Source organism: Haliotis cracherodii, unplaced genomic scaffold, assembly GCF_022045235.1.
Source record: "Haliotis cracherodii isolate W230 unplaced genomic scaffold, xgHalCrac1.p SCAF_7, whole genome shotgun sequence".
In the NCBI taxonomy this organism is placed as follows: domain Eukaryota; kingdom Metazoa; phylum Mollusca; class Gastropoda; order Lepetellida; family Haliotidae; genus Haliotis; species Haliotis cracherodii.
The window spans coordinates 18,784,383-18,798,250 of record NW_027266330.1 but is presented as its reverse complement, the minus strand read 5'-3'; the positions used below and the strand labels follow the sequence as shown (position 1 = coordinate 18,798,250).

General features: G+C 41.6%; 1 protein-coding gene across 1 annotated transcript; it reads right to left on the bottom strand.

Moving 5' to 3' along the window:
* Nucleotides 1–3,690: 3,690 nt before the first annotated feature.
* LOC139447648 (serine/Arginine-related protein 53-like) lies at nucleotides 3,691–13,272 on the bottom strand. Its single transcript, XM_071229069.1, has 10 exons — nucleotides 13,198–13,272; nucleotides 12,535–12,639; nucleotides 11,655–11,813; nucleotides 10,586–10,792; nucleotides 10,216–10,269; nucleotides 9,480–9,525; nucleotides 8,895–8,946; nucleotides 6,982–7,124; nucleotides 6,576–6,701; nucleotides 3,691–4,781 (listed from the first exon to the last, which is right to left on the bottom strand). The coding sequence occupies exons 2-10, from the start codon at nucleotides 12,618–12,620 to the stop codon at nucleotides 4,692–4,694; spliced, it is 963 nt and encodes a 320-aa protein (XP_071085170.1). The 5' UTR covers nucleotides 12,621–12,639; nucleotides 13,198–13,272; the 3' UTR covers nucleotides 3,691–4,691.
* Between the last annotated feature and the right edge of the window lie 596 nt (nucleotides 13,273–13,868).

The following is a 13,868-nucleotide window of genomic DNA, read 5'->3' as shown; positions in this document are numbered from 1 at the left end:
GAATCAGGAGGCAGCAAATGCCATCAAAATCAGGAGGCAGCAAACGCCATCAGAATCAGGAGGCAGCAAAGGCCATCAGAATCAGGAGGCAGCAAAGGCCATCAGAATCAGGAGGCAGCAAAGGCCATCATAATCAGGAGGCAGCAGACGCCATCATAATTATGAGGGAGTAGACTTATATCAGCAGACACCATCATAATCAGGAGGCAGCAAACGCCATCATAATCAGGAGGCAGCCGACGCCATCATAATCAGGAGCGAGCAGACATATATCAACAGATGCCTTCATAATCAGGAGGCAGCAGACACCATCAGAATCAGGAGGCAGCAAACGCCATCATAATCAGGAGGCAGCAAACACCATCAGAATCAGGAGGCAGCAAAGGCCATCATAATCAGGAGGCAGCAGACACCATCATAATCAGGAGGCAGCAGACACCATCATAATCAGGAGGCAGCAAACGCCATCATAATCAGGAGGCAGCAAACACCATCAGAATCAGGAGGCAGCAAACGCCATCAGCATCAGGAGGCAGCAAAGGCCATCATAATCAGGAGGCAGCAGATCCATCATAATTAGGAGGGAGTAGACATATATCAGCAGACACCATCATAATCAGGAGGCAGCAGACACCATCATAATCAGGAGGCAGCAGACGCCATCAGAATCAGGAGGCAGCAAACACCATCAGAATCAGGAGGCAGCAAAGGCCATCATAATCAGGAGGCAGCAGACACCATCATAATCAGGAGGCAGCAAACGCCATCATAATCAGGAGGCAGCAAACACCATCAGAATCAGGAGGCAGCAAAGGCCATCATAATCAGGAGGCAGCAGACACCATCATAATCAGGAGGCAGCAGACACCATCATAATCAGGAGGCAGCAAACGCCATCATAATCAGGAGGCAGCAGACACCATCAGAATCAGGAGGCAGCAAACGCCATCAGCATCAGGAGGCAGCAAAGGCCATCATAATCAGGAGGCAGCAGATCCATCATAATTAGGAGGGAGTAGACATATATCAGCAGACACCATCATAATCAGGAGGCAGCAGACACCATCATAATCAGGAGGCAGCAGACGCCATCATAATCAGGAGGCAGCAGACACCATCATAATCAGGAGGCAGCAGACACCATCATAATCAGGAGGCAGCAGACACCATCATAATCAGGAGGCAGCAGACGCCATCATAATTAGGAGCGAGCAGACATATATCAGCAGATGCCTTCATAATCAGGAGGCAGCAAACGCCATCATAATCAGGAGGCAGCAGACACCATCAGAATCAGGAGGCAGCAAACGGCATCATAATCAGGAGGCAGCAAACGCCATCATAATCAGGAGGCAGCAAAGGCCATCATAATCAGGAGGCAGCAGACACCATCATAATCAGGAGGCAGCAGACGCCATCATAATCAGGAGGCAGCAGACACCATCATAATCAGGAGGCAGCAGACGCCATCATAATCAGGAGGCAGCAGACACCATCATAATCAGGAGGCAGCAGACACCATCATAATCAGGAGGCAGCAAACGCCATCATAATCAGGAGGCAGCAGACACCATCATAATCAGGAGGCAGCAGACGCCATCATAATCAGGAGGGAGTAGACATATATCAGCAGACACCATCATAATTAGGAGGCAGCAGACACCATCATAATCAGGAGGCAGCAGACGCCATCATAATCAGGAGGCAGCAGACGCCATCATAATCAGGAGGCAGCAGACGCCATCATAATTAGGAGGCAGCTAACGCCATCATAATCAGGAGCCAGAAGACATATTTGGCTGAAAATCCCGAGTTTGATTCCACACATGGGTACAATTTTCAGAATCTTTATGTGCTTCGCCAGGTCCCAATGAAATTGCCAATATGGCATGTCTTCAGAAAATGAATTGTCTACTGGTGAGCCAGAATAAGTTGAGTCGTGACCTGACAATTTACCCCGTATGATGATGAATTAGGCCCACTGGCACCTTCCATTGTGAAGGAAGGGGTAGCAGGTGGTCTGCAACAAATAGTACAATGGATACGTAAGTGTCCTGTCTGGGATAACAAGTTCACGTGGCGAGTTCAATAGCACAAAATAGTACATGCTGATGTGAGGAAATTGATGACTGAAAATGGCGAAGGCTAAAATGCTACCTTTGAGGTCCCATTGAGTAAAATTGAGAAGTATCGTGACAATGAAGGGCATTCATTTGCTGTTTTAATGGAATACCACTTTTTATCCCACAGAGCAATTATGAATAGTGTCATGACCTTCCATTTACTCCATCTAAATGCCATATGTTTTTTACCCAACCTAAAGCTTTCTCCAGAACCCTCATAATTCAGTTGGTTGTTGGTTGTTTTGTTGTTTAACGCCGCACTCCACAATATGACGGCGGTCTGTAAATAATCGAGTCTGGTCCAAACAATCCAGTGATTAATATCATGATCGATCCACACAAGGAGGAAATTGATGACTGAAAATGGCGAAGGCTAAAATGCTACCTTTGAGGTCCCATTGAGTAAAATTGAGAAGTATCGTGACAATGAAGGGCATTCATTTGCTGTTTTAATGGAATACCACTTTTATCCCACAGAGCAATTATGAATAGTGTCATGACCTTCCATTTACTCCATCTAAATGCCATATGTTTTTTACCCAACCTAAAGCTTTCTCCAGAACCCTCATAATTCAGTTGGTTGTTGGTTGTTTTGTTGTTTAACGCCGCACTCCACAATATGACGGCGGTCTGTAAATAATCGAGTCTGGTCCAAACAATCCAGTGATTAATATCATGATCGATCCACACAATTCGGATCGATGACATGCATCAACCAAGTCAGTGAGCCTGACCACCCGATCCCGTCAGTTGCCTCTTACAACAAGCATAGTCGCCTTTTATGACAAGCATGGATTGATGAAGACCTATTCTACCCCGGGTCTTCACGGGTCTCATAATTCAGATCAGCTTTGATCATGTCACAGATATTGTCTAGAGTTGGTAGTTGTTTTTTCAAGTTGGGATTTGATCACCAGACACATACTTGGGCTGATGAAACAACTCTCACAATTGTCACGAGCGATACCTTCGGCTCTTGAGGCGCTTAAGCATAGACACACAGACAGACCAGTGGCAATGCAAACTTTTGACAGTGCTTGAGATATATTTGTACATACTTTCTCCATGTAATTTATGACATAATAGGCCAAATCTCAAGCATGAGAATTATGATTTGGCCATGCATACCTAGCTTGTTTATTTGTTAATAAGTAACTTCTATTAAACAACTTTTTGAGAATTCTAGTATTGACTTGTGGTACCGATCTCTGAGCAACAGGTAAATAGTCAACTTCATCGTCATGACCTGCACGTGCACAACGTGTTTTGTGAGTTGATTGAACTTATCCTGGATTACCAGTAATAGTTAAGTGGTGTAAACCTTTGATGGAACTTTCAACTCTGGAACCAAACAGACCTAAATTTGTCACGTTCCAAATGCACAGTGATCTGATTGCCATGACTTTCATTACTCCAACAGAGCATGCAAGATGACTTCCAATACAATTGCAGCATTAACCTCACAATGGACCCCATAGAGGTAAATTGTAACCACCATTAAATCTGCAAGGTTCTAAACCCTTGAATAACCAGACAAACTACCAACACACATGGGAAACAGCACGGATATCCATTTATTTGACAAAAGAGAACACTTCTGGCCCAAGATATATCATGGACTTTAACTAACATAGATCCGAATTTCTGTGAATTCGCCTAGGGTGTCCTAGCTGTTCAACACAACATATTTAGGTTGGTTGGTTGGTTTGTCGTTTAACGCCGCACTCAGCAATATTCCAGCTATATGACGGGGTCTGTAAATAATAGAGTCTGGACCAGACAATCCAGTGATCAATATCATGGCATCGATCCACGCAATTGGGATCAATGACATGCATCAACAAAGTCAGCGAGCCTGACTGCCCGATCCAGTTAGTCGCATTTTACGAGAAGCAGAGTCACCTTTTACGGCAAGCATGGGTTGCTGAAGGCCTATTCTACCCCGGAAACATATTTAGGACATATATTATCTGTCCTCGCTTACATATCCATAATGATCATCCATGTTTTTCCCCTGGTCCCGGGAACCCCACCTGCCCAGGGACCTGTCCATCATGAAATCTTATTGCTGTCATTGCCGCATGTTTATGTGATAGTTTAGGAGTTACAGCAGTAATTGCGTTAACATAGTTTTATGACTGAGTGCCTGTTATTGATGAATGGTTTGCTTGTTTGTTTCTAAACGCCGCACTCGGCAATATTCCAGCTATATAACGGTGGTATGTAAATAATCACATTTTTAAACGTCGAACTCAGCAATATTCCAGCTACATGGCTGTGGTATGTAAATAATCAAATCTGGACCAGACAATCCAGTGACTGATATCATGAGCATCAAACTACGCAATTGGGATACGATGACATGCATCAACCAAGTCAGTGAGCCTGACCACCCGATCCCGTTAGTCAATGGTTATGATGATGGTGATGATGATGATCTGACACTCATACACAAGGACAGGTATCAACAGGCTATGTAATAACACTATTTTCAGATTCCCAATGTCAGTTTCCTCCATGTGACCCCTCATGTCTTTGGGTGTCCGGCAACCGTCTCCTTGTTGACCCTCACAACGCTTCTCCCTCCAGCTTCTTCTTCCTCATGGCACCCAGCTTCTGCAACCACCGCTGCATCTTTTCCTCGGGATCTCCATGCAACTGAACGATAACAAACACAACATAGAATATCTCATTCATGTTATGAACTAGGGCTGAAACAAGTCCAAACTAGAAAGTGTTTTTACTCGTAAAAACATATGTCTCCCCTCACTCCCCTAACCCCCATTCATTCGTTTACTTCACGTTAAACCCCATCTCTTCATTCCCACCCTCCATTACTAAATAACAGAGACAAAAATAGAACTCCTAGAAATTTCAAACAACTAATGGGCACCACTTCAGGACTTGGTTAATATGTTACAACTTCATGAAATAATATTGAACAGTTTTTGAGTTATGGTCCGGAAACAAAGCTTACCCCCATTCAGAGTCTATGTTCAAGTTATCTCCATGGAAACGAGAAAAAATAAAAATGTCAAAAATCTCTAAATAGCAAAAGGCACCACTTCAGTACTGGGTTAATGTGTATACAAAGTTTCGCGAAAAAATATTAAACTGTTTCTGAGTTATGGTCTGGAAACAAAGCTTACCCCCATTCAGAGCCTATGTGCAACTTATCTCCATGGAAACGAGAAAAAATAAAAATGTCAAAAATCTCTAAATAGCAAAAGGCACCACTTCAGTGCTGGGTTAATGTGTATACAAAGTTTCGCGAAAAAATATTAAACGGTTTCTGAGTTATGGTCCGGAAACGGTGGGAACGCCGACGCCGACGCCGACGGGAACCGTGCCAAAAACAATATGTCTCCCTCCATTCTGAGGGAGACATAATTCACTACCTGGGTAAAACCCAAACCCCTATTACCCAACCCTACCCTAGGTGCTGTAGATCTCAAGAGTTGGATACAAACTGTCTGATTGGGAAATGTTTTATTGGAAACCTGGCAAAATCTATTTAGATACAGGTATCAAAAGATTTGATTATGACACTGAAGTCAGAATGAAATGTGAACATCAGTGACTTGTAGTGAAACCAACTTGTAGTGTAACCAACTTGAAGTGTAACCAACTTGAAGTGTAACCAACTTGTAGTGTAACCAACTTGTTGTGTAACCAACTTGTAGTGTAACCAACTTGTAGTGTAACCAACTTGTTGTGTAACCAACTTGTAGTGTAACCAACTTGTTGTGTAACCAACTTGTAGTGTAACCAACTTGTAGTGTAACCAACTTGTAGTGTAACCAACTTGTTGTGTAACCAACTTGTAGTGTAACCAACTTGTAGTGTAACCAACTTGTAGTGTAACCAACTTGAAGTGTAACCAACTTGTAGTGTAACCAACTTGTAGTGTAACCAACTTGTTGTGTAACCAACTTGAAGTGTAACCAACTTGTTGTGTAACCAACTTGTAGTGTAACCAACTTGTTGTGTAACCAACTTGTAGTGTAACCAACTTGTAGTGTAACCAACTTGAAGTGTAACCAGCTTGTAGTGTAACCAACTTGTAGTGTAACCAACTTGTAGTGTAACCATGCAGTATATTGTTATTGTCAACCAAAAATATATCACATGACTATCCACAGATTCGGGTAGTCCTGTGGGTACCCGGGTCCTACTCAGGACCCCTCCCAAACTGTTGCCCATCCCAACCCGAAGCTGCCCATCCCAGCCTCATTATGACCACGGTAACATTTTTTGAGTTCACACAGATTTTAGTGAGTTTGTGAGTTGGGTTTAACACAACTTTGAACAGTATTACAGTTATATCATGGCCGATCCCGTTAGTCACTTTTAACGGCAAGCATGGGTTTCTGAAAACCTATTCTACTTAATGTCTACGAATTCACTTAATGTCATTTAATGATATAACTAAATAAAAAGGAAACCACATACATTAGGATGGGCATATGAGTCGGGCTCAATGTAAACTGGTTTGACAGGATCCAGCTTGATGTTGACCTTCCCCGACCCAAACATGGCCTGTTCGTGTGTAGTGTAGCCATCATCTGCAGGCTCCGTCTGTGAAAGGGAGAACTTTGGAATGAGGAGATTTTCAACCTTGATATTTCCTTCTTAGATAAGGCAGGAGGCAAATATATTTATTTAAGCTGTTTTTGGGGTTGATTTGAAAAATTTAATTTTCAAAAACAAATCTTGAAATATTTTTTTGTAATGATCATGATGATGTGTCATGTATATATTTACTCAAATACACTATACTTCTTTATTATTTTTTAACTTTTGCCAACATTTTGAAGGGCTTATAGTTTCATTATCAGTATAAACATCAGACACCAACCTTTATCTTATCCCCCCTGTTAGACTTGAACACTGCTGGTTTGAATTTGTCTGCCTCGATGTTGGCAACAGCTTTGTTGAAGCTGATCGTGTCCTCCACCCCTGATTCCTGCAGCTGTTCCCGGATCTTCTCATCAGCTGCAGCTGTGGGGTGGATCATATGGCATTGGTTACAACTGTGGATCACATGGCATTGGTTACAGCTGTAGATCATACAGCATTGGTTACAACTGTGGATCATATAGCATTGGTTACAGCTGTGGATCATATAGCATTGGTTACAGCTGTGGGGTGGATCATATAGCATTGGTTAGAGCTGTGGATGATATAGCATTGGTTAGAGCTGTGGATGATATAGCATTGGTTACAGCTGTGGATCACATGGCATTGGTTACAGATGTGGATCATACAGCATTGGTTACAGCTGTGGATCATATAGCATTGGTTACAGCTGTGGATCATATAGCATTGGTTACAGCTGTGGGGTGGATCATATAGCATTGGTTAGAGCTGTGGATGATATAGCATTGGTTAGAGCTGTGGATCATATAGCATTGTTACAGCTGTGGATCATATAGCATGGTTTACAGCTGTGGGGTGGATCATATAGCATTGGTTACAGCTGTGGATCATACAGCATTGGTTACAACTGTGGATCATATAGCATTGGTTACAGCTGTGGATCATATAGCATTGGTTACAGCTGTGGATCATATAGCATTGGTTACAGCTGTGAGGTGGATCATATAGCATTGGTTACAGCTGTGGATGATATAGCATTGGTTAGAGCTGTGGATGATATAGCATTGGTTAGAGCTGTGGATCATATAGCATTGGTTACAGCTGTGGATCATATAGCATTGGTTACAGCTGTGGGGTGGATCATATAGCATTGTTACAGCTGTGGATCATATAGCATTGGTTACAGTTGTGGGGTGGATCATATAGCATTGGTTACAGCTGTGGATCATACAGCATTGGTTACAACTGTGGATCATATAGCATTGGTTACAGCTGTGGATCATATCGCATCGGTTACAGCTGTGGATCATATAGCATCGGTTACAGCTGTGGGTCAAATAGCACTGGTTACAGCTGTGGGTCACATGGCAATTAGGTAAATAATTGAGTATGGACCAGACAATCCAGTGATTGACATCTTGAGCATAAACCTACACAATTGGGATATGATGACATGCATCAACCAGTGAGTCTGACTACCCGGCAATCATATTTCTGTCTAATCCGGACTGCTGTCTAAACTGGCCTTAATCCCAATCCACAATAGTTTGATTTTAGCAATTTGTGTAACTGAATTTGACATGATATATAACTATGGTAGCTAATGGAGGTAAGGTACACTGGATAATTCAGTCTGCTACTGAACATGTTTTACATATCTCGATTCAATGAGTCAGGCTGATATATTAACATGAGGTGAGGTGAGGTGAAATGGGGTTTAACGTTGCATCCAAGATTATCGCACTTATTTAGCTATGTGCATGCACGTGTGTGTGTGTGTGTGTGTGTGTGTGTGTGTGCCTGCTTGTACTCGTCTGGACGATTTATAGTGCTAGCTCACTGAGATACCATGCCGGAGTTTAACATGAATACCCCACTCAGACACAGTATACTGACTCCGAGCCGACCAGTCCTTGTTTTAGCCCACTAAGATACCATGCCGCAGCATAACATGAATACCCCACTCAGACACTGTACACTGACTCCAAGCCGACCAGTCCTTGTTTCAGCCCCTTAATGCTGAGCGCCAGACAGTGTAACAACAAGTACCATCTATATACGTCTTTTGGTATGACGCGGCCGGGACCGAACCCCTGACCTTCCTCTCTCCGGGTGGAAGCTCTACCACTAGACCACAGAGCCGGTCCTACATGAACATGAAGACATGCCTACCTGCGGCCTTCAGCGCCAGTCTCATTCTGGCACTAGCTTGTTCTCCTGGTGTCTGTGGGGAAGAAAAACAAGACAAGGATTTCTCACACCAGGTAGGAGGATTACATTTTGTTTTTTTGGCATACACGGATAAAAGTGGCGGCGTGTGTGTCAGTGATTAATAGTTCCATCCGACAAAAATATTTCCAGTGTAAATGTATCTTAGAAAATATTAGCTAGTAAAACTGTTTCCTGGGAATAATTACCCTGCAGAAAATTAGTACAATGGAACAATTTCACTTCGGGAACAGACACAATTTGACACATGAACCCCAACCATTTTTTAAGCATATAGTTTTACAACAAATGAGGAAAATTATATGTTTTATTGTTATATTCCAGTTGAAACTTCTATTAGGAGTGATCTGTCAATGATAAGTAAGCTTAAATGGAAATTTGTCGACGAAAGAGACATACTACAGCAGTTTACAAAGAAAACTGATCTGAGCAAGATTGCACGGACAGTTGTAAGGGAGACAACCCACAACTTATAACACATTTCATGACAGGGCAAATAGGCCTTCCTGTGTGCATGTAATCACTCACCATATCATCAAATCCAGGTATTTGTTCTCGAATATCTGCCTGGATGCTGCAAAACATAAAATGTTTCTGAAACGTGTTTGTTGAACAAGTTGAAAGGATGAAATGAGTAATTTAGGTTTCAAGCAGATTCATGTAACAAATATAGTGGAAGGTGAAATAGGGTTTAACGTTGTGTTCCAAATTATTGCACTTAATAGCGACGTACGTGCATGCATGCTTGTACTTGTCTGGAATAATGCTGCTTTTATAGTGCCAGCCCACTGAGATAACTTGCTGCAGTTTAATAGGAATACCCCACTCAGATACAATATACTGACTCTGTAACAACCGGTCCTTGTTTTAGCCCCTTAATGCTGAGCACCAGGCAGGGTAACAACAAGTACCATCTTTTAACATTTTTTTTTAAACAATCGACCTTCCTTTCTCAGTACAGACACTCTATCAACTAGACAACTGATGCAGTATAACTTCTAGGGAACGTGGTAGAGGTCATAACATTGGTGTTTTGATTCCCCAGATGTGTATGTTGTGTGAAGTAGTGATACTAAAATGACACAAAACTCATCTAACACCAAGTCAGCGAGTCTGACTACCTGATCCTGTTAGTCGCCTCATACTACAAGCATGGACTGCTGAAGTCCAGTTCTATTCCAGGAGCAGGAAGTATGACAGTGGTACATCGATACTGTATATTATTCCCAGAAGCTGATAGTGATCATGTCAGTCAGATACTCACTCTTTGGGAGCTGGGCTCTCTCTGCGGGATCTGTTTTTCTTCTTTTCTGGAGTTCTGTAACCATGGTAACATTATCAGGTTTTACAATAACATCACTACTCTACACAAAGGGGGTTTTATGCCATAAAAAGCAACATTACTGTCACCATGGTTATTGTTGAGGCAAATCTACGAGGTGCCCATCTGGAGCCATTGCTTACTATAACCGTGACACGTGATCTGATCCAGATCCAACCACTCATGATAAAACGACATTCACTTACTCCACATAAAAATTCTTATCAAACCCATCTAGACAAAAGTTTCATTCAATTGCAGAAACATACACCTCCTCACTCGAACATTCTGAGAAAAAATGTCTCTGACAAACCTTGATCTTCTTCCTCTACTCCTTGACCTTGATCGGCGACTTCTACTTCGTGAATCTGACCTTGACCTCCGACCTCTACTTCTTGAATCAGACCTTGACCTCCGAGCTCTGCTTCTAGAGTTTGACCTGGATCTTCTCCTAGTATGCCTGTCTCTACTTCTTGACCTGTATCTGTCTCGGTTTCTTTCCAGACTCCTTGACCTTGACCTAGATTAAAAAGAATATAAAAAAGATTTTGGAAGTGTTTCATCAAGTGGAAACATACAGGAAGAACCCCCCCCCCCTCTAAAGGAAAGTCATACTTTAGCAACAAAATAGAACAAAAGCCATTTAAGAGACAGGGGGGTCTGATGCAATTCGAAAATGGAGTTTGGCTACTTATACCCACTTTGGGTTCATTGCCATGGGATACCTTCAGTTCAGTGAAGAAAAAAATAAAGTTATTCATTATTTTTCAATAGCCTAAATCATTAAAAGCCAACAGTTCACCACTAGATTGATCTGCAAAGCAAGTTTAATCAAGAAATATTCAACGGTTTTGGAGTTCTGCTCTGGAAACAAGCACCCTCATTGTCATCAATGAAAATAATAACAAATATAAATACATAAAAGTTCAAAATCATCAAAAGGCACCAGTTCATCACTAGACTGATCTGTATAGCACGTTTCAATAAGTAATATTCAACAGGTTTAGGAGTTCAGCTCCGAAAACGGAAAACGAACGGTGAACAGACCATAGACGGACAGATGGACATGCTGATCGCTATATCTCCACATTTTTTAAACATATAACAAAAACTCGAAGGCTTCAAATATTTTTTTGAGCCGTGCAGAGTATTGCGATGCGATGCACTGAATGTTTGGTGAATTGTTACCATCAAATGACCCTGAAACAAATATATCTAAAAAGCCTATGCAAGTCTATAATAGTCGGCAAGTCTAGATTACTGAAGTATCAGGAAGAGAGTCTCTGGGCTTCTTTTTACAATATTTGATCAAGAAAACATAACAGTTTTTCTGTAAAACTTTTTATTTCAGAGACTTGATGTTACTCCTAGTACGAACTAACCTGTGTCTATCTCTGCTCCTTGACCTCCGACCTCTACTTCTTGACCTTGACCTTCTCAAAGGGCGATCTCTTGAGCGACTGCGAGATCTTTTTTTGTGCTTCGTCTTCTTTGACTTTTTATGCTTACTGGAGTACCTGCTGCTTCCACTGCTAGCTGATCTGTAGAGCAAACAGTTAATGGACATAATCATGATAATAGTCTTTGTTTAATCAATGATAGAGACACAAACTGCATAAATTCGCAAAGAGTACTTGCCATGAAACACCTTTGGTTGTGCATGTCACATTATCATTGGAACAGCCTTCGAAATTCACACTCGTCCACTAGCCCGAGACTACAAAATTGTCCTGAGGACAAGTACAAATCCAATGATGGTAGTCCTCATTGACTTGTATCATTTGAGGGCTATAATTCTGAACCATTTCTCTATGCTTTAAATATGCTTCAATGCTGTCACACGTCAACTGTCTTCATTGTTACTACAACTACATACCTGTGAAGATCTGGGGTAGAGAACAGGTCTTCAGCAATCCATGCTTGCAGTAAAAAAATGACTTTGCTTTTGTAAGACCTAACATGTACACAAGACGGCTCTGCCGTCTCTTGTACGCAAGACGGGTGTGGTCCACAGTACTGAGTGAAGCGCTTGATACTAATTAATTCAATCGCCGTGGCTGTGCTAATAGCAGGTTAAGTACCCACCCAAGTTACCTGTCCCAGCCTTTATGTCTGCATATATGACTATGACGTAGCCACTATAGACATCTTTATGATAAACTGCGTTGTCAGACATGAATTTGGCTGCATTAGCATGATTAGTTGCCAAATTCTGACACAGATGGGTGAATAGCAACAACATTAAGTGATGATGTACTGAACCTTGATCTGGACCTAGACTTTCTCCTCTTCTTTTTCTTGGATTTCTTCAGATCATAATCATCATCACTATCAGAATAACGTCCCATCCTCGCCACAAAGTACCTGCTGAATATACAACAGAATGACCATGAACGTGACCAACTTACGTGGTACCAAAGTATTGTACTTCCCTTGTACTTTACACATGTTGATTTCATATGAAATGTGAAATGGCATGAATACAATTTGAATTTCAATATTGATTTTAAGAAAGTGTTTTTCTTGAAAATGTACAAAATTCCAAAGTGGCTATTAGGAAGAAAGTCAAATGGTCATGGAAAGAGAAAACATATATAAACAGAGACAGAAAACAAGTTTTCAGTTGTCTATCGAGACATGTGTTTTTTTTGGTATAGTTATTTTGAGTAACCATTAACCTCGAGTTAATGTTTTGTGTCTCTGTCCTCTGTTACAGTTGGTCCACAATCACAACAATACATCATATCAACCAAGGCTTCATTACAAACGTTTGAGCAAGAGAACTGGGCCACACACACCAGATAACCAGAGAAATCGTATGCCCCCGTCTCCAGTTGTCATTGTCTGGTTTATTTCAATTTTACGATTAAAACACGTTGTAAACGTGTGTGGTTCAACAAAACATTTCCAGCCGGCCTGGGGTACCTCTTTTCAATCGTTCCGCATGTTTCACTGTTATGTCTTTGCTTTTGTTGATATCCTGACCGTGTGTGCCACACAGAGTTATCTCCCTTAGTGTCGCTGAGCGAAATAAATAATAATGTCGCTTATATCATGTCAGAAAGCTTTATTTCAATATTATCAATTTAGCTCAGAAGCATGTCACTAATGTTTTATAATGTGACCTACATGGTACTGTGGACCCAGATATATGTTAGATTTTAGTAAAAAAAAAAAGTTTAATAGATCTAAGGGAACGTAGATCTACATGATAACAGGTTTGTCTGAAGCACAGGACCGTATGTTACCAGATACCATAAAATAGATAATCTGTTTTACGGTCCATGATGTTAGTATTAACTTACTAATATTAATATTCTGTAATAATAAACTCGCAAACGAGGTCGACGGCCGAGGCGGAATATAACGGAAAATTCTAAATTAGCGCACCTCGATTTATTTCATTTTCTCTTCAAATAAGCTTCTTCTTTCCATCCAGCACAATAAACGTTTAGATCAATCTTTATTCAACCCTCCTCATACAACCCCCAACACCGACGTCGCTTCCGTTTTGTGGGGCTGCCAATTCAACCCCCTTTCGGTAGGCGCAATTCGGGGGTCTGTTCACAGGGTGTTCGGGACTAGAGGCGGAATGA

Coding starts and splice junctions, on each gene's coding strand:
- LOC139447648 (XM_071229069.1), bottom strand. CDS start 12,620: ATGGGACGTTATTCTGATAGTGATGATGATTATGATCTGAAGAAATCC. Junction 8,947..9,479: donor TACCTGGATTTGATGATATG/GTGAGTGATTAC, acceptor TCTTCCCCACAG/ACACCAGGAGAACAAGCTAG. Junction 7,125..8,894: donor ACTGGCGCTGAAGGCCGCAG/GTAGGCATGTCT, acceptor TCCACCCCACAG/CTGCAGCTGATGAGAAGATC.